General features: G+C 42.8%; 1 protein-coding gene across 10 annotated transcripts in view; it reads left to right on the top strand.

Moving 5' to 3' along the window:
• The window catches only part of CTPS2 (CTP synthase 2), a 117,862-nt gene that overhangs the window by 8,301 nt on the left and 84,581 nt on the right, over positions 1-24,980 (top strand). For 9 of the 10 annotated variants that reach the window (XM_059910926.1, XM_059910925.1, XM_059910923.1 and 6 more), the window contains 7 exons: positions 3,762-3,932; positions 6,084-6,184; positions 14,840-14,956; positions 15,234-15,317; positions 16,185-16,265; positions 19,554-19,705; positions 23,591-23,723. In XM_059910926.1, the coding sequence (XP_059766909.1) occupies positions 6,122-6,184; positions 14,840-14,956; positions 15,234-15,317; positions 16,185-16,265; positions 19,554-19,705; positions 23,591-23,723 (630 nt within the window). In that variant the 5' untranslated portion in view covers positions 3,762-3,932; positions 6,084-6,121. Of the gene's footprint in view, positions 1-3,761; positions 3,933-6,083; positions 6,185-7,912; positions 8,500-14,839; positions 14,957-15,233; positions 15,318-16,184; positions 16,266-19,553; positions 19,706-23,590; positions 23,724-24,980 lie in introns of those variants that run through there. The other variant, XM_059910924.1, reaches the window with a different exon arrangement.

The raw sequence follows: 24,980 nt of genomic DNA, 5'->3' as shown, positions 1-24,980 counted from the left end.
GTGAATATGAAATATGCCTTGTTGAAGCAGAACTTTTCAATGCAATGGCATGATTTGGCTCAGTCTCTGTCTTTCTGCCCTCTGCTGTGAGAGCTGCATGCCCCATATAGGGATTTCTCCTTCAACCCAGGTCCTGGAATAAGAAGACACAGGGTAGACTCACAACTGACCCACAACCCCTACGTAACATGAGGGAGAAATAAGTAAATGTTTTCTAAGTCGCTGAGATTTTAAGGTTGTTTGGTAGGCAGCAGAACTGACTAACGCCATGTGTTATGCCAATTTTCCTTTGGATTTTGAAAAATGATTTTCAAGAATACTTTGTGCAGAGTATATTAACCTATACTTACCACATGTATATATTTTTACTCTGTTTGCAGTTTGTCTTAATATTACTTCTGCTGCTGATAAATTTCATTTTACCATTTGTGTGACTAAATGTATCAGCTGTTTCTTTTATGGTTTCTGCCTTTGATGTCACCTGTAAGCTTCTCCATCCCAGGAATATTTAAATATTCATCTATATTTTCTTCTGGCTCTTTTAGAGTTTCATTTGGTTTTACTTTATTTTTTTTCTTCCAGTTTTATTGAGGTATAGTTGAAATACAGCACTGTATAAGTTTAAGGTGTACTGCATAATGATTTGACTTACATACATCATGGAAGGATTATCACAATAAGCTTAGTTGAACATCCATCGTCTCGTATAGATGCAAAATTAAAGAAGTAGGAAAAAATTGTTTCCCCTGTGATGAAAACTCTTAGGATTTACTCCCTTAACTTTCATGTATAACATAGAGCAGTGTTAATTATATTTATCTTGCTGTACATTACATCCCTAGTACTTACTTATCTTATAACTGGAAGTTTGTACCTTTTGACCACCTTCATCCAATTCCCCTCACCCCACCCCTCTCCTCTGGTAACCACAAATCTGATCTCTTTTTCTATGAGTTTGATTTTGAAGTATAATTGACCTACAACACTGTGTTCTTGGTGCACAATATAGTGATTTGATGTTTCTGTACATTTTTAAATGATCACCACCATTTGCTTTTACTTTAATATTGTTAATACATCTGGAATTTAATTTGGTGGGAGATGAGGATGTAACATAATTTTTTCTCTAAATTTTTTTCTGATTAGCCACTATTCCTAATCGCAATTATCAAAGATTGCATCCTTTCTCCACTGACTTGAAATACCACCTTTCAGTATATACTAAATTTCTGTCTTTGTATTCTGGTCTGTTCCAGATCTCTTTGTTTATTCCTGCCTACCATTTTAATAGCTGCAGCTTTTTATTATCAGGACTTTTCTCATTATTCCTTTTCTCCTTTTTTAAACCTCAAAATGTTAGTTGTCTTCAAGATTAACTAAAGAGTCCTTTTATCAAAGTTTATGAGAAATCACTCTTTAAATTTATGAATTTATTTGGGGAAGAATTGAACACTGAAAATATTGACTGGCCTATTCAGGAACTTTATAAGTGGCTTTCATTTTATCCATACCTTCTTTTATGTCTCTGAAGTAAAGTTTTAAAGTTTTCTTCATATAGGTCCTACACATTTCTTTGAAGTTTATTTCTGTGTATTTTACCTACTTTGATTTGTAATGATGTCTTTGGTTTTTTTAGTCATGTATTAAATTCCTTTATGTAATAGGGACTTTTTGGGGTATTTTGGTTTTGTGTAGTATTTGTTCATGTTGTCTTACTCCATATTTGTATATACTGAAATATATAAATATATACACATTTTTTTGAATTTTATTTTATTTATTTTTTTAACACACATATATATATATTTTAATTAATTAATTAATTTATTTTATTTTTGGCTGTGTTGGGTCTTCGTTTCTGTGCGAGGGCTTTCTCTAGTTGTGGCAAGCGGGGGCCACTCTTCATCGCGGTGCGCGGGCCTCTCACTATCGCGGCCTCTCTTGTTGCGGAGCACAGGCTCCAGACGCGCAGGCTCAGTAATTGTGGCTCACGGGCCCAGTTGCTCCGCGGGATGTGGGATCTTCCCAGACCAGGGCTCAAGCCCGTGTCCCCTGCATTGGCAGGCAGATTCTCAACCACTGCGCCACCAGGGAAGCCCAACACATATATATTTTAATCTTCCTTTACTCACTGTTATTTTTTAAGGGCTTTTATTTTTATTTATTTTTCATGTGTTTTGTTTTGGTAATCACACCTGTTTTTCTTCCAAATTAACTTTAGTTTCACTGGCAAGTTAAAAAAAATCTGTTGGCATTTTTATTATAATTGCATTAAATCAAAAAAAAAATGTTTTTGAAGACATGATCTACAGCTTTTCTTTTTCTTCTAGGAACATAATAGGAATCTAAAATTTTAAAATTTAGGAATCTAAAATTTCAAGACCTTTGCCGTATACCTGGAGTATTGCCAAACTGGATTTGGCCTGAATTAACTAGAGAGATTTCAGAGATCTTCCCGTATTTGGCAGAAGTTAAGATGATCAAAGTACAAAGACTTTTCCATGGATTGACAATTCCTGATAAACATGAGAAAGTAGAATTTGAACTGGAAATGGAATTTGGGAAACACGAAAATATTGCAATTTCATCATTTTGCTCTTTTGTCCTTAAAGTTAGAGATCTTTCCGATCACACTTAGGTACCTTATGAGGGAGACATAAATGAGACTATAAAAGGCTTCTGATTAGGTTCAGAAGCTAGCCAACCTTCTTTTTATGCTGTGAACATTTAGCTATAGAAGTAAATGATAGAATTTCCTTAATCAGGGAGAGGTTCAGTTCTGACAAGGTGGCTTTAGGACATTGGACTCCCAATCGATGCCCTCAAGTAACGCTGGAGACCCTGAGGCACGCCCAGTAGTCAACGCAGTTGCCGGTCGTGTGATTAAGTCTTCATCTATACACATTTTTAAAAAATTAATTAATTACTTAAAATTTTTTTTTTTGGCTGTGTTGGGTCTTCGTTGCTGCCCCCAGGCTTTCTCTAGTTGTGGTGAGCAGGGGCTACTCTTCATTGTGGCGTGTGGGCTTCTCACTGCGGTGGCTTCTCTTGTTGCAGAGCTTGGGCTCTAGGCACGCAGGCTTCAGTAGTTGTGACGCATGGGCTTCAGTAGTTGTGGCGTGTGGGCTTAGTTGCTCTGCGGCATGTGAAATCTTCCCGGACCAGGGCTCGAACCTGTGTCCCCTGCATTGGCAGGGGATTCTTAACCACTGCGCCACCAGGGAAGCCCCAAGTCTTCATCTATATCCTTCTTCACGGTGCTGTTGTGCAGGTGGCTTATTGCTCACTTTCTTTTTGGCCTCAGTTTCACCAAGTCTTCCCGTGGGCTAGTGGAGGCCCTGCTTTTCATCTACTGTCTGTTTAATAGTGACTTTACCCAAGACTGGAATCAATGAAAATTTTCTTACGCCAATTTCAGAGTCCGGGATACTGATGCTTTGAAGTCAATTGCTATTTGTTTTAAAAATTGCTGTTTTAAAATCCCTTTTTCATGTGGTATATGATGAGTTTGGAGAAGCTAAATCTTGAGGACAGAATTTCAGTAAGCATTTAAAACTACCGTAATAGAATACCAGAATTTTTCCAATGCACTTTCATGGATAGAATCGAATTGCTAAATTTTCCCATCGAAATATGGAAATGGTGATACACTATGGCTTATAAATAAGTCTTTTACCAGCTCTTTAATATATTGTGCTCATCTTTGAAAAATAGTCTACTGGAAGCAAATCTTTAATTTTTACATTGCCTTTTTATCCCAGGTGAAGTGTTTGTCTTAAACGATGGTGGAGAAGTTGATTTAGACCTTGGAAATTATGAAAGGTTCTTGGATATTAATCTTTATAAAGACAACAACATCACCACTGGGAAGATATATCAACATGTGATCAATAAAGAGAGGCGTGGCGATTACCTGGGGAAAACAGTACAAGGTATTATATTCCACAAACATTAGGGGGCCCTGTGTGCTGAGTACTCACACCCTGCTCAAAATAGACCTGAAGATGAGGGGGTCCCTGTGCTCTACAAGCTCCAATCCTTTTCAAATCCCTGTTTTCTCCTCCTTTTCTTTCCTTCTCTTTTTTTTTTTCCTCCAGTTTTATTGAGCTATAATTGACATACAGCACTGTATAAGTTTAGGGTGTACAGCATAATGATTTGACTTACATACATCATGGAATGATGACTGCAATAAGTTTAGTGAACATCCATTATCTCTGATAGATGCAAAATTAAAGAAATAGACAAAAATGTTTCCCTTGTGATGAAAACTCTTAGGATTTACTCTCAACAACTTTCATATATAACATTGAGCAGTGTTAATTATATTTATCATGGTGTGTATTACATCCCTAGTACTTATTTATCTTATGACTGGAAGTTTGTACCTTTTGACCACCTTCATCCAGTCCCCCCTGCCCCATAACCACAAATCTGATCTGTCTTTTTTATGAGTTTGTTTGTTTTTGAAGTATAACTGACCTGCAACACTATGTTAGTTCCTGTTACACAACATAGTGGTTTGATGTTTTTATACATTTCAAAATGATCACCACGATGTCACCATACAAACTTTTACTTTTCATTTTCCTCAAAGGTTTCAAGTTCATCCTCCATGTTCCTGATTGTATTTTCATCAGTCTTTTTTTTTTTTTTTAAACTAATGTCATTGTTTCCTTTAGTCCATGTATCTGTCCTCTTTCTCTTTCTCTCTTTAGCTTTTATTTATAAAATCCATGGGGAACCATTTATTCCTCACAAATCTGATTGGGGTATAGATTTATTTTGGTTTGTTTTTGTCTGTCGTTTATTTAATATGTTCTTTTTCTACTTTTTTCTTGTATCTTTGCATGGATGATGATTACTCCCCTTTGAAGAAGAACAGTGATGGGGGGGGGGGACGTGGGGGGGCACGGATTGAACTGGAGGGCAGCATGATATGACCCTTTTTTCACCAACCCTTTCCATGGGGGGTATGATTCTTATTCTCTTTTGTCCTCGAAGAGAGACCCGCAGGCCATCCCCCCCACCCCCCCACTTGTATTCATAAGTTCCTAGGTGGTAGGGTAAAAGTGCTAATTCCCCATCCCCTTTAAATCACCTTCATGTTGGAAAGCAGCTGAGAAGTAGATAAAGAAGTTGGACAGATGGAGATCAAAAGATCAGCTATGTTACTGCTGACACTGGACGGTGTGGTTTAGATCTTAGCTACAATTGTACTTTCTAATAGTTTTCCCCCAAGTGTAGGTATAGGGAAGACCCGCGGGAGGGAGAGTTGCTGCCTCATATCTGCCACGTCCCAAACTTGGGGAGAAGGCAAGGCCCCAGACCTGGGCCTTTACCCCTGAGCCCTGCGCTGCCCACGTGGAGGCAGAGCCGGACCTACCCCGCCCTCCCAGAAAGGGGTCGGGCTGGGCATGCGTGGTGGGTCGTTCCAACCGCACCAATCAGAGACGACTTCCTCCCGCCTCGCGGGAGCAGGGGGGCCAGGGAGCTGCAGGTGCCGGTAGATCAGGTGATGGGCGCTGTCCGCGTCAGCTTCCCAGAGGCCAACATTCCTGCTTCGTACGGCACATTAGGTTAGTTGGCTGCATCTTTTTGTCTCTTCGGCTGAGATTAGCAGCCTCAGGCCCCTGGTCAGCATGCAGGCTTCGTCTACACCCTCTGAGTGACCCTTCCACACTGGTTGGCGAATTGCCCAGGGTCTGCAGGGCTGGGCCACTCTGAGACCTTCTTCCCCTTGGAGTCCAGTATTCAGCACCCTTGGCAGCCCTCCTTGCACAGTTTTTAGTTGGCATTATAGGTGTTTTCCATAGATGGCATCAAAGATGGCACTTCTGCTCTCTGTTTCTCTGTGGCTGGTCGATTTCAAGAGAAATGGCATAACATTTAAATGAGTAAACCTATGTTGCGTCTATAGTATTAATTTCAGTGAGATGGATAATAATGTGAGGACTGTAGCTTGTCTAATTTGCCAGGTGGCTTTCAGCTTATTTGGGAGGTCTAAAGACACTAATACATTCATTTCTCATGACCATGACCGTGAAATAAGCTTTTGTGCTAATTATTACTTCCTTCTACAGTTGTCCCTCACATCACTGATGCTGTCCAGGAGTGGGTTATGAATCAAGCCATGGTGCCTGTGGATGGTCATAAGGAAGAGCCCCAAATATGTGTTATTGAGGCAAGCATGGAACTTTTCTTTATAATTTTATATCCTTATGGGTTTTTAAGCAGCTGACCTTCATTCATTCAACAGATATGTGTAGATGGCCTCATGTGTGCTGGACACCGGCCTAGGAGGTGGGATTACAGCAGGGAGCGACATAGATGGTCCCTGCTTTTGTGGTCACAAGTCAGTGGGCAAGATTGGCTTAAACCGGGTGATTACTCCTGGGGTGGGCATGCAGCAGTCTGCAAGTAAGGACTGATCAGTCACAGAATGCATTCTACTGAGTGCTGTTTGCAAAGTGCTTTGGAACTAGAGAGAGACCAAGTTAGGGAAGTCCGACTGTAGAGGTGATTTGGGGGTGAGAAGTGAGTATTAGCTGTTTAAAGAAAGAGCATAGTATTTGTACTTGCCACCTGTTCACTGCTTCCCTTCCTCTCAATGTGCAGAATGAGAATAACGTCCGTGTACTCCTTACCTGAAGGTCAGTTGACCTAATTGCCAGGCAGGACAGCAGAATAATGAACATTTTGGTTCCTAGAGGCAGACTCCCCAAGTTCACATTTCTGCCCTGACCCCCAAGTGGTGTATGGCTTAGTGGTTAAGAGTCTGGAGCCAGACTGCTTGGGTTCATAGCCCAGCTGGTTCACTTACCAGCTGGGTGACCTTGGACAAGTTTGCTTAACTACTCTGTGCCTCAATTTATTCATCTACCAAGTGGGGATAATGTTTTGAGGATTAAATAAGCCAGTACGTTTAGTGCTTAGATTGTGTCGGATCTATACTAAGTGCTCGAAAATTATTAACCATTGTTAAGATGCTTGTATGACTTGGCAAGTTACTTCTCAAAGTGTCAATGTACTCATCTATAACAATATGATAGTGTAATATTGTAATAACAACAAGATAATAATAACAGGGTTGTTGCCAGAATTAAATATAATAATGTAAAAAGCACTTGGCCGTGTCTGGCATTTAGGAGGTGCTCAATAAACATGTTAGCTGCTATTATTGTCATCGTTATCAGTGTTTGCAAATAGATATTATGCTACCCACAAGATCCATTTTGTTAATAGTAGAGCTGATAATCTTAACGTAAATGTGCTGTACTATCATATATTAATTATATATTTTGCTACTATAATGGTATGGTTGATAAACTTAATGTAAGTGTATAAGTGTGCTATATAAAATTTTCTCTCCCTTTGTATTTCTTCCTTCACAATTTATGAGGAAAGAGAGGATGCTTCCTTTATAATTTTTAAAAATCGGAGTATAACATAAACACAGAAAAGTGCACATATCACAGATGTATAGCTTGATGAAGTTTTATAAACTGACCATGCCTGCATAACTAGGCTTGCTTCCTTTAAAAAAATTTAATATCTAATACAGTGAATAGTTTGCAAACAAATCGAGACAATTTAAAGACAAATAGTTTGAGAAAAGAGAAAGGCAGGTAAAAGTGTCAGGAGAATAACATCTGATATGAGAACAAAGATGTAAACTGGGGCATAGCTTGACTCTACGGGGAAGGAGACTTACACGGTCACTCTCTTTATTGATTTTCAGTTTTTAGGACCCATCTCCAGGATGAATCAGAGGAACCTTAAAAGCAGGAATGTGTCATCAACTTTGAAAAGAGGGATCGTGAGGTGGAGCGGGTGGAAGAGTGCTGGAGGGGAAGGAGGGAGGGCAGAACCTCATTTTACACTGTGAGGGTCTACAGATACTGTTAGTATTTGGCTGAAAAAGAAGCAGAAGTATCTCAGGTTAGGAAAGTAACCAGTAGAATTAACAACTGAGGTTGGTATCTGGGGATGGGGGTACCAGAGAGCTGCATCCTCATCTGTCACAGCAGGAAGTACACCTACGTTCATTACAGGGTGTTTGAAATAGGTAAGTTGAGGAAGAGCTGAGATGGATGAGCTTTGGTTTAGAGATATGGAGGTAACTACCAGAAGAAATCCCAACAAAGAAGTTAAAGCGCTTGCCGGGCTTCCCTCGTGGTGCAGTGGTTAAGAATCCGCCTGCCAGTGCAGGGGACATGGGTTCGAACCCTGGTCCGGGAAGATCCCACATGCGGAGCAGCTAAGCCCATGCACCACAACTACTGAGCTTGCGCTCTAGAGCCCGTGAGCCACAACTACTGAGCCTGCGAGCCACAACTACTGAAGCCCATGCGCCTAGAGCCCGTGCTCTGCAACAAGAGAAGCCACCGCAATGAGAAGCCCGCACACCGCAACGAAGAGTAGCCCCCGCTCCCCGCAACTAGAGGAAGCCCGCGCGCAGCAACGAAGACCCAACGCAGCCAAAAATAAATAAACAAAGTAAATAAAAAAATAAAGCGCTTGCCTTGGGGAATCAGACTTGGGAGAGGGAAGAGTGGGGCAGGGAACTCTTGCTTTTTATTGTAAGCTCTGCTGTACAATTTGGTTTTTAACCATGTGCATGCATTATTTTACTTTTTGAAAAAAAACTTATTAATGTCAACTTGAAGGTGCCATTTAGCAATTTCAAAATCTTTTTTTTAATAAATTTATTTATTTATTTATTTATTTTTGGCTGTGTTGGGTCTTCGTTGCTGCGCGCGGGCTTTCTCTAGTTGCGGCGAGCAGGGGCTACTCTTCGTTGCGGTTCGTGGGCTTCTCATTGCGGTGGCTTCTCTTGTTGCAGAGCACGGGCTCTAGGCACGTGGGCTTCAGTAGTTGTGGCACGCGGGCTCAGTAGTTGTGGCTCGTGGGCTCTAGAACACAGGCTCAGTAGTTGTGGTGCACAGGCTTAGCTGCTCCGCGGCATGTGGGATCTTCCCGGACCAGGGCTCAAACCCGTGTCCCCTGCATTGGCAGGCGGATTCTCAACCACTGCACCACCAGGGAAGTCCTCAAAATCTTAAAGATCAGCCCGAGACTGATTTTATTCAAGCCCAGCAAAGGGCCGGACAAACCCTCACACCTTTGGTTTACAGTGGTTATTTGTTGCAGAGTACCACCTTGTCCAGTGTGGTAGCCACTCACCACATGGGGCTGTTGAGCATGTGAAAGTAGCCCATCCAAGCTGAGATGTGCTGTGAGTTTAAAATATAACTGGGCTTCAAAGACTTAGTATGAAAAAAAAAAAAGAAAGTGAAGTGCCTCATAATTTTAAAAAAATTGGTGATGTTGAAATGATAATATTTTCGATATACTCTGCTACATAAAATATAGTGTTAAAATTAATTTCTCCAGTTTAATTTTGCTTTTTTCCCATTTATTTATTAATTTAATTTATTTATTTTTGGCTGCGTTGGGTCTTCGTTGCTGCATGCGGGCTTTCTCCAGTTGCAGCGAGCAGGGGCTACTCTTCGTTGCGGTGCACGGGCTTCTCATTGCGGTGGCTTCTCTTGTTGTGGAGCACGGGCTCTTGGCGCGTGGGCTTCAGTAGTTGTGGCTCGCGGGCTCTAGAGCGCAGGCTCAGTAGTTGTGGCGCACAGGCTTAGTTGCTCAGTGGCATGTGGGATCTTCCCAGACTAGGGCTTGAACCTGTGTCCCCTGAATTGGCGGGTGGATTCTTTTTTTTTTTTTTTATTTTAATTTTTTATTTTGTAACATCTTTATTGGAGTATTGGAGTAGTTTCTGCTTTATAACAAAGTGAATCAGCTATACATATATCCCCATATCTCCTCCCTCTTGCGTCTCCCTCCCACCCTCCCTATCCCACCCCTCTAGGTGGTCACAAAGCACCGAGCTGATCTCCCTGTGCTATGCAGCTGCTTCCCACTAGCTATCGATTTTACATTTCGTAGTGTATATATGTCCATGCCACTCTCTCACTTCGTCCCAGCTTACCCTTCCCCCACCCCGTGTCCTCAAGTCCATTCTCTACGTCTGCGTCTTCATTCCTGTCCTGCCCCTAGGTTCTTCATAACCATTTTTTTTTTAATTCCATATATATGTGTTAGCATACGGTATTTGTTTTTCTCTTTCTGACTTACTTCACTCTGTGTGACAGACTCTGGGTCCATCCACCTCACTACAAATAGTTCAATTTCGTTTCTTTTTATGGCTGAGTAATATTCCATTGTATATATGTGCCACATCTTCTTTATCCATTCATCTGTCGATGGACATTTAGATTGCTTCCATGTCCTGGCTATTGTAAATAGAGCTGCAGTGAACATTGTGGTACATGACTCTTTTGGAATTATGGTTTTCTCAGGGTATATGCCCAGTAGTGGGATTGCTGGGTCGTATGGTAGTTCTATTTTTAGTTTTTTAAGGAACCTCCATACTGTTCTCCATAGTGGCTGTATCAATTTACATTCCCACCAACAGTGCAAGAGGGTTCCCTTTTCTTCACACCCTCTCCAGCATTTATTATGTGTAGATTTTTTGATGATGGCCATTCTGACCGGTGTGAGGTGATACCTCATTGTAGTTTTGATTTGCATTTCTCTAATGATTAGTGATGTTGAACATCCTTTCATGTGTTTGTTGGCAATCTGTATATCTTCTTTGGAGAAATGTCTATTTAGGTCTTCTGCCCATTTTTGGATTGGGTAGTTTGTTTTTTTGATATTGAGCTGCATGAGCTGCTTGTAAATTTTGGAGATTAATCCTTTGTCAGTTGCTTCATTTGCAACTATTTTCTCTCATTCTGAGGGTTGTCTTTTCGTCTCGTTTATGGTTTCCTTTGCTGTGCAAAAGCTTTTAAGTTTCATTAGGTCCCATTTGTTTATTTTTGTTTTTATTTCCATTTCTCTAGGAGGTGGGTCAAAAAGGATCTTGCTGTGATTTATGTCATAGAGTCTTCTGCCTATGTTTTCGTCTAAGAGTTTTATAGTGTCTGGCAGGCGGATTCTTAACCACTGCGCCACCAGGGAAGTCCCTAGATTGTGAATTGATGACCATCATAAATTTAGTCAACATCCATCATCTCACATAGTTACAAAATGTTTTTTTTCTTGTGATGAGAACTTTTAAGATTTACTCTCTCAGCAACTTTCAGAGAAAGATTCCTTTCCTTAAAGGCAAAATGGACATTGCACATCTCAAAAATTTGTTTGACTGCTGCTTCAGTTTCGGCTTTGGATAGATCCTAAAATGTTGTTATGGGTGATATTTTCCCTGTTGTGCGAGGAAAGAATTAACTTAGGACTACTCTAGTAATAACACTGAAAGTTTCTGATCACAATGACGATAATGGTGAACTAGAGGAGAAATGGGACTTTCCAGATTGGCAGAGAGGGTGCAGTGGGGGTGGAAGCAGATAACGTTTAAAGCTTTTGCTTCCTTTTCCGGATTCCCTGCTTACTCCCAGAATAGCCCCCATCAAAAACCAGAAAATGCGTCCTTATGGTTTAGTTTAAGTGCAGACCTCTTTTTTTCCTACATTTTTTACCCCCATTGGATTCTGGTGTATTATAGTTAGTGAGCACTTACACCCCTCACCCCCTGCCAGTTTCCTGATTTCATGTTTTATTTCTTGGATTTTCATAATTAAGTTTGCCATTCACTTACAGAATGATCATATATTTCTATCTGTTCCATAGCCAGGAGAATTGAATTTTAATTATGTTTTGTTATCTTAGTTAAAGTTAGTAAAGAATAATTTCTTCTGTAGCAATGAAATCCTCAGACTTCTTAGTTTGATTCTGTTGTAATTATGGTAACAGGTACTAGAACGCTGTGACCTAGGGCTTATATTGAATTTCAAGACCGTTCTGTCCTGTCCTGACCACTAACCTAAACTCCCAGTGCTGTGTGCAGGTCTCTGGACTTGTGCTGGAGATACGGCAGGCAAGTTCCTGCCCTCATGGGCCTTACAGCCCAGTGGGGTAGAGAGACAGGAGACAAGGACTCAAATAAAATAATGGCAACTTGTGCTGTGTTACTAGGAAGGGCAGAGACAGGGTGCTTTAGGTGGGTGGTCAGGGTTGGGCTCTCTGAGGGGGACACAGCTCCCTGGGCTGAAGGATAAAAAGGAAGTAAGGTGTAGGTGAAGAAGGTGGGTAGGAGGGCCTAAGGGGCAGGAAGGAAGAGCGTGACCCATCTGAGGACCTAAAAGGCCAGTGGGGCTGAAGCACAGAGGTGGAGGCTAGGGGAGTAGGGGGGTGGGAAAGGGGCAGGTGGGAGTGGGGCATGAGATGAGATTAGAGAGATGTTTCAGGGTCAGATCGTGTAGGGCCTTTTGTTGGCTGCCTAAAGGAGTTTAGATTTAATTTTAGTGAAGCAGTGAGCTGCTGAAGGTTATAAGCATGGGAGAGATGTATTCTGAGTTTTAAAAGGTCACTCTGCTGCTGTATGACAAATGGTTGGTAGGACAGGAGAGGGTGGAAGCTGGGAGGCCATTAAAATTGGGGGCAGCCGGGGCTTCCCTGGTGGTACAGTGGTTGAGAATCTGCCTGCCAATGCAGGGGACACGGGTTCGAGCCCTGGTCTGGGAGGATCCCACATGCTGCGGAGCGGCTGGGCCCGTGAGCCACAATTACCGAGCCTGCGCGTCTGGAGCCTGTGCTCCGCAACAAGAGAGGCCGCGATAGTGAGAGGCCCGCGCACTGCGATGAAGAGTGGCCCCCACTTGCCACAACTAGAGAAAGCCCTCGCACAGAAACAAAGACCCAACACAGCCATAAAAATAAATAAATAAATTAATTAATTAAAAAAAATTATTGTGATAATCTTCAGTTCTGTCTACTGATCAGTTTGATAAGCTGGTATTATAAAAAAAAAAAAAAATTGGGGGCAGCCAACTTTTTCTGTAAAGGGCCAGATAGTAAATATGTTTAGTTTTGCAGGCCAGAGAGTCTCTGTCAAAGCTACTCCACTCTGCCATTGCAGTGCCCAAGCAGCCTTAGGTGACGTGTGGGTGGGCGTGGCCGTGTGCCAGTATAGCTTCATGTGTGAAAATGGGCAGCAGGCCATCTTAGCCACCCCAGGCTTAGACGATTGCCATAATCCCTGCAAAAGATGGTGTTGGCTTGGGTGTCTAGGGTGGTAGTGGTGGAAATAGCAGTGGAGAGATTTGCAAGAATGTTTTGGAGGTACAGCTCACTGGACAGGGTTGGGTGAGGAAAAGGCGGGAATGGAGGATGATTTCCAGACCTCTAGCTTGAACCAGTTAGTGGTAGGAGGTGCTGTTGCTGAGATGAGGGAGAAGCCCCCAGACAAACAGGCCCGGGGCTGTGGGGACCAGGAGTTCAGTTTGGGCCATGGTAAGTTTGAATACTTACTGATCCATCCAAGATGTCACGGACAAGTTGGCTTCAAAGCCCAGAGGCGCTGGGAGGAGAGGTCAGGGCTGCAAGTAGATCTTGGACCCAGTCGAGTAGCTGAAGCCAGGGAAGATGGTGAATCCTGGGCCTGGGCCCACCATGATCTCTTCTTCCTCAGCATCCAGATCATTCCACTTTAGTGCTCAAGTTTTGCTCTTGCTTTATCGTTCTTTAGCTCTGCCTTATTCTCCTCGCTAAATTCCGAGCTCCTCAGGAGCAGGTTGTCTCAAGTTCTTCCCAGCAGCTCATTTAAAGTGTTGAGCCTGTAGTAGATGCTCAAATGCTAAAGCGTTAATTTAAAAATCTGGGTGATAATCTTTAAGTATTTAAATATGGTGAGGTCTACGGCCATACCACCCTGAACGCGCCCGATCTCGTCTAAATATGGTGAGGACAAATGCGTTAAGGTGAATTTTATCCTTGTCTAAAGTAAAATGCTTAAGTAACTTTATTGGAAGTACAATGTAAATTAAGTTAACATTTGTCAAAGGATTACTGTCAGGAATATTCTCGGGGCTTTTGGTACTATTTCTTTCAGAGAGCCAGCATGTTTTAGTACAAGTGATTTAATTCTGGTAGTACCACCATTACAAGGAGACTGTTCAGCTGCATACAGGTGTGTGTGTGTGTGTGTATGTGTGTTTGTGTGTGTGTGTTCATGAAGAGAGAGAGAGAGAGAGAGAGAGAGAGAGAGAATGCTAACAGTTTCACACCGGGCAGAACCAGATGGCTCTCCCTTTTCTCATATTGTCACCGGATTTGAATTCTCCCTTCCAACGGGACCACTGGTAGAAACTAACTGATCTCACTCCTCTGTGGTGTATATTCTGGATCTTTTTATCTGCTTAGGAATTCCCTTCTCTTTTCTTAAAGTGCTCTTTTTTTTTTTTTAAACAAACCCTTTTTTTAAAAAAATTGATTGATTTATTTATTTTTGGCTGCGTTGGGTCTTCGTTGCTGCGCGCGGGCTTTCTCTAGTTGCAGCGAGCGGGGGCTACTCTTCATCGCGGTGCGTGGGCTTCTCATTGCAGTGGCTTCTCTTCTTGCGGAGCATGGGCTCTAGGTGCGCGGGCTTCAGTAGTTGTGGCTCGCGGGCTCTAGAGCGCAGCCTCAGTAGTTGTGGCACACGGGCTTAGTTGCTCCACGGCATGTGGGGTCTTCCCAGAGCAGGGCTCGAACCTGTGTCCCCTGGCTTGGCAGGCCGATTCTTAACCACTGCGCCACCAGGGAAGTCCCGCTCCTTTTCTTTAAAAAAATTTTTTTTCAGTCTTGATGAGATGAAGGGTTGACAGCCTATTAGTGATCCCCCATTTTCGGGGGACTTCAGTTCTCACGCTTAGTGTATTAAGAATTGTTCTGTTAGTCTGTGTACCACGGAAGCTATTTGATCTCTTGTGTCTTTTTTTTCCATTCCCAGCTGGGTGGCACCATTGGAGACATTGAAGGAATGCCATTTGTGGAAGCGTTCAGACAATTCCAGTTTAAAGCAAAAAGAGAGAATTTCTGTAATATCCATGTTAGCCTTGTCCCACAGGTGAGCTTTCCAGATAAGTGTGTAGTCAGCAACTCCTGTAGGTCTTCCTATGATACTCTGTTTATTCCACTTTGTTTTTGTTTTGGCCGCACCGTGTGGCATGTGGGATCTTAGTTCCCTGACCAGGGATTGAACCTGCGCCCCCTGCAGTGAAAGTGCAGAGTCAACCACTGGACCACCAGGGAAACCCCCTATTCCACATTTTAAACCAGGAAGCCATTCATTATCCAGAAGAGCTAAATGCCCAGTGTACTGACAGTGACCCATTTCTTTTCAGCCCAGTGCTACTGGAGAACAGAAAACCAAACCCACACAAAACAGTGTCCGTGCGCTGAGGGGGTTAGGCCTGTCTCCTGATCTGGTGAGTTAAAGAGAGTGGGTAAGTTTCTTGGAATAGGACCTCCATTTCTTAAACTATAACATCATCTAAGTCCTTCCTAGCTCTCAAATGGTTTCTATGACTGAGCTTTTTGTATCTGGGAGCTGCGGAAGGCTTATTCCCTCATCCTCAAGTGTCGCTTCACACATTTCTAAATTGGCCATCTCTTCTTCTCCAGGTCCTCATTTGATTGGCCACACTGACATCTGGGCAAGTGCAATGTCCTGTCATTTGTGTGGTCCCTGGGTCCCTTAGAGGAAGGTGGGACCTGGGAGATTTTCCTGTGAGCCTGCTAGGTCGGGCTACCCCTGCTCTTATTCATAGCAGTAATCCAGTTATTGCCAGTAGTCTAGATCAGAGGCTGGCAAGTAAGGGCCTGCAGACCTGCCTCCTGTAAAGGAAGTTTCTCTACGACACACTACCACTCATTGTCCGCATTTGTCTCTGGCTGCCTTTGCTCGTGGCGGTACCATGAGGAGTCAGGGCAGCGGCTGCATGACCTGCAAAGCCTAAAGCTTTTACCATCTGGCCCTTTAGAGAAAAGTTTGCCAACCCTTGGTCTGGCTCTATTCTTGTAGTTTTACAGAAGTAACATTTGTGAGCCTCGAGTCTGTTCGCTAGAAATGCCTTGACATTTCCCACTGGTGGATTTGTGTTGAGTTTGGTTACACTTGCTTGTATTAGTGCTCAGACCAATTTCTCGTAGCCCAGTGGAACTCCCAGGATGGAGAAATGCCCACTCGGTCAAGTCTCCTGGAGCAAAATTAACGTAGCATCCTCCTGAAAATCAGTGGCGGTGTGAACAGCCCAATTCCTGTCTGCTAACCCGTGCGTAATTGACTTTGACAGATTGTCTGCCGAAGTTCAACGCCCATCGAAATGGCTGTGAAGGAAAAGATTTCTATGTTTTGTCACGTGAACCCTGAACAGGTTAGTGCTGCTCTTTAGATTTGAATGCCTTGCAGGCACTTCTGCTGATGCCAGCATTTTACACCTCTTAAATTATCGTATTACTTTTCACAACATTTATAAAAGATTTGGGGGACTCATATGCAACTACGGCTTCCTTGCCCTTAAGTGAACAGTCTTGAGACTCCTGAAATAGATTGTGTGTTTCACTCCTTAAATTTTAATTATAGGTACAAAACCAGGTGGGTTGTTTTTTTAACTCGCAGTCCAACCTCTAGAGAGAGAACCATCTGAAGCCTGCTTATCGTCTCTTTATCTTGTCTTTCCAGGACACTTACGGCTTTTACTTTGATTTCTCTTTTGTACTTGTTACAGCTTAACTCACCCCAAACCACACATTACGGTGACATTCACACTATCACTTCTGATTACATCAGTGGCCTCAGTTCAGTTCATTGCTACAAAAACCACTGTGACGTGGGTTCAGGTCCTCTGTTCTGCAGGACTTTCCACCGGGGTATCCAAGAGCCGGCTTGTCTTTTCTCTTTCATCTGCTTATCTCTGTCTCTTGTTTGCAATAAGGCTCAGGCACAAGGGATTGGAGTTTAAAAAGTGATATGATGGGTGCTCAGGAAAAGGGCGAGGTTTGGCAGAAACCTTTTGTTTTCTTCAGATTAGCTCGGGGTTCTCTGAAGCCTAAAACCCACCTAATCAGATTTCTGAGTCTCAGGAGGCAGGCTGATGTATTCACTGCCTGATGCTTCAGGGTCAGTGCACAAGTCTGAACTCCTTTGAAAAATGTGATGGCAGGCTTAAAGCACTCTCCTATATCTGTGTGTCATCAAGCCATTTTGGTTTTGTTCCGTTGTTTTTTGTAAATACTACTTGGTGTGGGTATCACACACATTTAACCTGGTTTCCGAAATAGAAGGATACAGCTTTTAGAGTTGGGTTGCTGAGAGCTCTGAGAACAGATGATACAGTCCAAACTTTCAACTGTATGGAGTTTCTTTTCTTTTCTTTTTTTTTTGGCCATGCCACACGGCTTGCGGGATCTTAGTTCCCTGACCAGGGATTGAACCTGGGCCACAGCAGTGAAAGTGCCGAGTCCTAACCCCTGGACCGCCAGGGAATCCTTGAGTTTATTTTCTTTATAACTATAGATTCTGAAGAATGTTTTATCTCATCAGTCTACAGGCTAGTCTATTAGCCATTTTTTAGCACACTGCTTTTTTTAAAAAAAATTTTTATTGGAGTATAGTTGATTTACAATGTTGTGTTAGCTTCTGCTGTACAGCAAAGTGAATCAGCTATACATATACATATATCTATCTACTCTTTTTTAGATTCTTTTCCCATATAGGTCATTAGAGAGTATGGAGTAGAGTGCCCTGTGCTATACAGTAGGTTCTTATTAGTTATCTATATTTTATATACAGTAGTGTGTATATGTCAATCCCAATCTCCCAATATCCTCCCCCAACTACTTCCCCCCCCGCCCCCCAGTAACCATAAGTTTGTTTTCTACATCTGTCAGCACATTGCTTTTTCTCATATGAGTTAATTCTCCCTTTTCTTAGTTCCTGGTGAACTTGCATTTAGAGCTCTTCTCACCTGGATTGCTGAGGAGGGAATGGAAAGTCACAGGCGTCTCTGTGATGTTCTGTTACCATGATATTTGAAAAAATGTCTCTGGCTTGGAGGATAAATGAGTAAATAGCTCCACACCTCATGCCTTCCACTTGTGGGAGTTGTGGCTGTCCAGAGATTTATCAATAATTTTAATTAATAATTGGGATGGAGCCTCATATCAGTGACATCTTGGCACTTTGAATTGTATCAGGGAATGCATGGGTGAGACACAGTAGTCTTAAGTATCAAGTTGTCCATGTCCAAACAGCTTAGGAACCCTTGGTTGGATAGCTGTGGATTGGGAAAGACTGAACACATAGAGTTGGCAGAACATTTCTTGGCATTTATTTAGGATGTGGCAGATCCTTAAATGCCTGCCAGTAGCCCTTTGCATGTACCTGAGAGGGTGGTGAAAGCTCGTTAGGGTGTGAAAAACAACCACACCACCTGGCATTTAAAAGAGCCTTTCTCCCCTGACAAGTGTAATTAATTTGACTGTGTTAATGTGTGCTTCTAAATTTACCCAAATGAAGGGAGCACAGACAAAAGCAACTACAGAGGCAGCAGCAACAACAAATGAGTGAACAAACTTCATACCCACACTTAGAAGACAAGGTGTATGTATTCATTGCTACTGCCTTAACCTAGGCTTAGAAGATGGTGCCTTGGGCCATGTGTCTTGGATACTGACATATAAAGCATTCATGTTCCAATACCAAGTCTCTGACACCCGCTGGGGTTCCTGCAGTTCAACTCAGACACTAACTACCTGGAGTGAGCACCAGACTCCGCAGGTCTTTATAAGACTGCCCTGCACTTCAGACACTCGCCGCAGGTTTCTATTGTCCCACGCCACCCACGCTTCTGCCGGGCTGACTACAAAGTTGAAGCTTCCCATAACCACCTCAAGTTTGATAATTCTCTAGAATGACTCACAACTCCGGAAAGTGCTATACTTATGATTACTGTTTAATTGTAAAGGGTGCAGGTGAACAGCCAGATGAAGAGAGACATAGGGCAAGGTCTAGGAGAGTCCCAGGCACAAGAACTTTTATCCCTGTGGAGTCAGGGTGCACCACCTTCCCGGTACATCTGTAAATTCACCAGCGAGGGTGCTCCCCTGAGTCCTGATGTTCAGCATTTTGATTGGGGTTTCATTACGTAGGCGTGATTGAGTAAATCATCGGTCACCTGATTGAACTCAGTCTCTAGCCCCTGTCCCCTCCGTGGAGGTCAGGTGGCTGAAAGTTCCAGCCTTCTAATGACCTGCTTGATTTTTCTGGTGACCAACTCCCATCCTGAAGTCATCTAGGGGCCACCCTGAGTCATCTCATTAACTTAACAAAGTTACCCCTATAACTCAGGAAATTGTGAATGTTTTTGAAGCCCTGTGCCAGGAACTAGGAACAAAGAACGTGTATATAGGGAAAAATATATATATATTCTACCATAGTATCCATGGTTCCAGATGTAGAATAATGACTTCAGTGTTTTGTAATTAGATCCAACTAACCTTGTGTTAATTCTGACTCCTGTTTAGGTTGCTGTGTTCTTGGTTTTCTTCTGTCAGTATAAATAAACTGCCATCTCTCTTGAGTTTTGGCTCATTCTTACGTTCATTTTTGTGGCATACTTGAGTTGTTCCATTAAATATGGTGTTTTATCATCATTAATCAGGTTATATGTATCCACGATGTTTCTTCCACCTACCGAGTACCTGTGCTTTTGGAGGAACAAGGCATCGTTAAATATTTCAAAGAGAGATTGGATCTGCCTGTTGGGGATTCTGCAAGTAATTTGCTTTTCAAGTGGAGAAATATGGCTGACAGGTACTGTGAAAGGAATTACTAATGTAATTTTTCATAATTCTTGGGTTTGGGGGTAGCATTGAGGTGTACCTTAAAAGGTAACTGTAGCATTCCACTTTCCACATGGGTATGTTTGGTTCTGGAAATAGCTAAAGCTCTAGCATATTGTTAGGGTGTTTTGCTGTGCTCTGAAGATTTCTGGGGCCTTTGATTTTGCTCTACTAAAGCAAAGTGAGTTGAAGGCATTTGGATTCCAGAATTTTAAAAAACCTTTGGAAGCATTTATTTATTAGTTTGTTATTTAGTTTCTGAATATTTTAAACAGTTTAAAATGCTACAGGCTTTGTTTTGTTTTGTTTTGCTTATTTTTAAGATTTGGCTAACATTTCTTAAAGAAAATCCTTCTGAATGGGAAGTTTTGGCTATGGCATTGTTGTTCTATCCTGCAGTTATTAACTATCAGTATCGGCATTAAAAACCTCTGATAGGTTTTAGCTTTAAGACAATCATATTAATTTCAGCAAGGTTTGTCTAATTTGATGTCGTATACAGATTAAATCCCCATCACCTGTTTTCTTTTACTAACTGTTGATGAGGCGTGACTCCATAAAGTCCTGGCTGCTTGACTTCTCCTGCAGCTGAAGTAGAGGCAATAGGCGCAGTCGTTACAAATGAAGGCTCTGGTGTTGCTAAGGAGTAGATCTTAAAAGTTCTCATCACACAAAAAAATGTGTAACTATGTGCAGTGATAGATGTTAACTAGAATATTGTGGTCATCATTTCGTAATATATAAATATATTGAATCATTAGGTTGTACATCTGGAACTAATGTAATGTTGTATGTCAGTTATATCTCAATGAAAAAACGTAAGCTCTGGTGTCAGGCCCCATAGATTCAGACCCCAGCTTCTCCTTTCACTAGCTGTTTGAGTTTGGGCAGATTACTTAACCTCTCTGGGCTTATCCTCCCATCCATATATAATGGGGGTATACTAGTACCACGTTGTGGCACTTATGAGAGAAAATACACCAGGCCTTAACATCACATCAGGCACTGTTGGTTACTGATGTCGGTAACAATAATTTAAGTGATTTGATGATGACAAAATCCCGACCTTTGGTAGATGACTAGTAGATTGAAAGTTCTTTTGCCCTTTCACTTTAAAATTTTAAAAGCGTTTTAGAACTTCTGGGGCAAGAAGAATCACGAACAAAGTGCATTTTTGGAACGTAGGTGCTCCCATGACTGGTGACACAACTAAGCCCCTGTCCTCCAGAATGCTTAAGGAATCAGTCACTTTGTAGGAATTTTCTGAGTAGCTTGGGGCTGATCCTCTTTAAGCACTAGAAACTTTAATATTTTAACTCTTTGTGTTGGTAATAGTTCTAAATTTTACTCTATGCCTCTGTGCTTTTTAAAGCCAGTGTTTGGTTTTTGTATTAGTTTCCTGTGTCTGCTGTAATAAGTTACCACAAAATGGGTGGCTTAAACCAATAGAAATTTGTTCTGTCACAGTTGTGGAGGTTAGAAGTCCTGAATCAAGGTGTCAGCAGGGTTGGTTCCTTCTGGAACTCTGAGGGAGAATCTGTTCCATGCGTTTCTCCTGGCTTCTGGGGGCTAGCTTCCTTGGTGTTCCTTGGCTTGTGGGCGCATCACTCCAGTCTCTGCCTCTCTTGTCGCATGTCCTTCTCCTTTGTGTCTTCTTCCTTTCTCTTTTATAAGGATGCTTGTCTTTGCAGTTAGGGTCCATTCTAATCCAGGATGATCTCAACTGGAGATCCTTAACTTAATTGCATCTGCAAAGACCCTGTTTTCCAGATGTGGGCACATTCATAGGTTCTGGGGGACATATGTTTTTTGGGGCCACTATTCAGTTCAGGATTCAAGCAAAGGGGATATTGAGCATCAGTCCCTCTGCATCATGTTGGCCATGATGTTGGTTCATTGGTCATGGCAGTGTGAAGTGTCCATTCTTTAGGCCCTGTCCCCTCAGTACAGCCTGTAGAGAGATACAAGGAGGCACACAGAGGTCAAAGGGACGGCGTTGATCGTGGAGGTCCAGTGCTGCCCATAGGCCAGGGGTCCCTGGTTGAGCTGGGTGGAAGAACTTGCCTGGGTCTTGAGGTGGGGACAACCCTGCCTCCCCGGGAACCTTCCTGCTGGGGGATGGGCTTACAAAGCCAACCAGCTGACTGCAGTGTCAGCTGCTGCGTCACGCCCAGCTGATGGCTGAGTGGAGAGCACGAGGGGAGGGAGGTGCTTGGCTGGTCCGGGCAGTGCTCCATGAGCCCAGCCTGCAGGGCCAAGAGGGAAAGAGAGCACGGGGGCGTGGGCTCAGCATACCTCCCTGGACGGCGGCTGGACTGACCCAGTGGCCTCCCCCGTTCCCCCCGACCACCCCGCCCCGGGAAGACCAGCAACGAGTGAGTGGAAGGAGGAGTGGGTGCAAGGAGGGACAGGATGCGCCCCCCGACCCCACATCGTCTTGGAATCTTGGCTTGATACCAACTTGCTTTGTTACCTGAGTCCTTTCCGTAGAGCTGGGGCGAAGCACGGTCAGGCAGGCAGGCAGTCTCCACAGCGACATAAAATTAACTGGTAAGTTAAAGGTTTACCATCTTTCTCTCACGTTCTTCAGTCACCTTCCTAGAAAGCCACCTCTGCTGTCAGTTTTGACTTCTTAGCTCCTTGTGCCTTTTTCACCTCCCAGCCTGTTTCCATCAGGCTTCTCTTTCACTCTTTGCAGATGTTGATATGAAGGAGGAATAGTCCTCATCCCGGTAACATTTTTGTTCTAAGCTGTTTGGGGAACAGTTTGCTTCAAAGCCCTAAAAGATCTTCAGCCCCAAGTGACATTCCCGCATACTTAGTACCAGACCAGGCATTTTTCATGTTCCTTGAACAGATCTCCTGACGAAAGCAACGGTAAAGATTATATCTCTAATGGTAAAATGTGATTGAGTGTCTCATGTAGAATGGAATTTTCTCATAAAAATGATCTAAGTGGCTTATAGTATTTTAAATAGTTCTCTCAGCACCATTCTTCAGGAATGCCATAAATAACCTGGCTTTTGTGGGCCAGCTGGGAATGTAACAATTTTTAATGTAGACACTTTGAATGCATTTTCTTATATCACCTTACAAAGTTAGTATTGGAGTGTTTCCTATTGACACTGAGAATGCATTTTCTTATACAGTGTCACGTTATAAATGAATTTCAGGACAGCTCATGTTTATGAGATGGGGCGAGCTTTTTTTTAAAATATTTATTATTTATTTTTGGTTGCATTGGGTCTTTGTTGCTGTGCACAGGCTTTCTCTAGTTGCGGCGAGTGGGGGCTACTCTTCGTTGCCGTGCATGGGCTTCTCATTGTGATGGCTTCTCTTGTTGCGGAGCACGGGCTCTAGGCGCGTGGGCTTCAGTGGTTGTGGCACGTGGGCTCAGTAGTTATGGCTCACGGGCTCTAGAGCACAGGCTCAGTTGTAGCACACGGGCTTTGTTGCTCCACGGCATGTGGGATCTTCCCAGACCAGGGCTCGAACCTGTGTTCCCTGCATTGGCAGGCGGATTCTTAACCACTGCCACCAGGGAAGCCTGGGGAGAGCTTTTTTATTTTTTATTTTTAATGCTTTTAACTTTTTCTCTGATATACTCTCCTCAGATTTATATCTTTGCCTGCTTATGTAAGCCAATGTTGGGCTTTCTCATGATTTTCAAATCTCTTGGGGTACAGATTGTTATTCTTTGGGGGTGGGGTGGGGAATCTGAGTCAAGTACATCAAGTTCGAGGCACGTCTGCTCCTCAGGTTTTAAAAAGTGCCTTGGGATAAGAACAGTGGCTGTCATTATGCTTGTGATGTGATGTTACATGCATATAACCTTTAAGCTTGTTTTCCTTCCCAGGTATGAAAGGTTACAGAAAACGTGTTCCATAGCCCTGGTTGGCAAATACACCAAGCTCAGGGACTGCTATGCCTCTGTGTTCAAAGCCCTGGAACACTCAGCGTTGGCCATCAACCGCAAGTTGAATCTGATGGTGAGCCCCTCCCTGGTCTTCTGCATATTTCAGGCATTCATCGTGAAATCTCGTGTTGCAGAGAGGCAGGTTGTGTTCAAGGATCCCCAAGTCCACCTCCAGGGTTAATGATTCACCAGGAGGACACAGAGGACTCAGCATACAGCTGTACTCACGATTATGACTTATTTTAGTGATAGGATGCAGAGCCAAATCAGCAAAGGAAAAGGCACGTGGGATGAAGTCTGGGGAAACCAGGTGTAAGCTTCCAACAGCCCTCCTCCAGTGGAGTCACAGAGGACGTGCTTAAATCCCCCAGCAGCGAGCTGTAACAGCACAGGTGAAGTGCTGTCTACCAGGGAAGCTCATTAGAGACTCAGCGCCCGGGGTTTTTACTGGGAGCTGGTCACACAGATGCTCTCTGCCTCCTGAGTGTCAAAATTCCAGACTCCCAGGAGGAAGGCAGGTGTTCAGCTTAAATCATGTTGTTTCTTCAAACACTGTAGGCACACTGAGCCACTCTTACTGGTTCTTGGGAATGGTGGGAACCCTCCCCAGATCCAAGTTCCAGATGCCAGACAAGGCCCAAACTTGTAAGCAGGCATTTCCAAGGATTTCAGTCTGTTAACTTTTTTCTGCATACAGGTTTAAGGCACAGTTTTTGAAATTAGGCTTTGCACATTCAGGGACATATATACTTCATGCTCATTTAAGTATTTTGTGTTTGTCTAATGAGAAAATAATAGAACTTTATTTCCCGTTTAGCGTGGGAATTGAACCCAGATTTTTAAAATGCCATATTTATATATATTTCCCTTTCTAACTTGCAGGACTGATATCTGGCAAACAGTGATTGTTTGTTTTTTAAACAGTATTATGGGATAGCAGAGGTGGAGTTATATATAGCTTGAGTATATTCTTTGTTAGATATAGAAGTAGTATATGCTCAGTGTAGAAAATTTAAGCAAAGCATAATGTAAAATGCAGAAAGTGGAAGGTTCTTCCTCCGTGAAATCCCACTTCTCTTGTTGTACCTGTCGTTCCCAGTTTGATGCATATCTTTCTAGAGTTTTCTCTCCCTATATAAATGTTTATATTTAATGTTATTCTCTCTGGGTATATCACAGTTTAGGGAGGCCTTATTATCTTGATTTAAATGGTAAAACCTTAATATAATGAGCCAAAAGATACACTTATATGTTCAAGAAACTTAGTAACTTCCAGCTTAGGACCTATCCGGTTTTCTCTCACCTCTCTGTAGCTTCCTTCTCTAGTCAC

This window comes from Balaenoptera ricei, chromosome X (genome assembly GCF_028023285.1).
Source record: "Balaenoptera ricei isolate mBalRic1 chromosome X, mBalRic1.hap2, whole genome shotgun sequence".
In the NCBI taxonomy this organism is placed as follows: Eukaryota; Metazoa; Chordata; class Mammalia; order Artiodactyla; family Balaenopteridae; genus Balaenoptera; species Balaenoptera ricei.
Note: the sequence above shows the minus strand (reverse complement) of the source record. Positions and strands in the feature narration are given on the sequence as shown.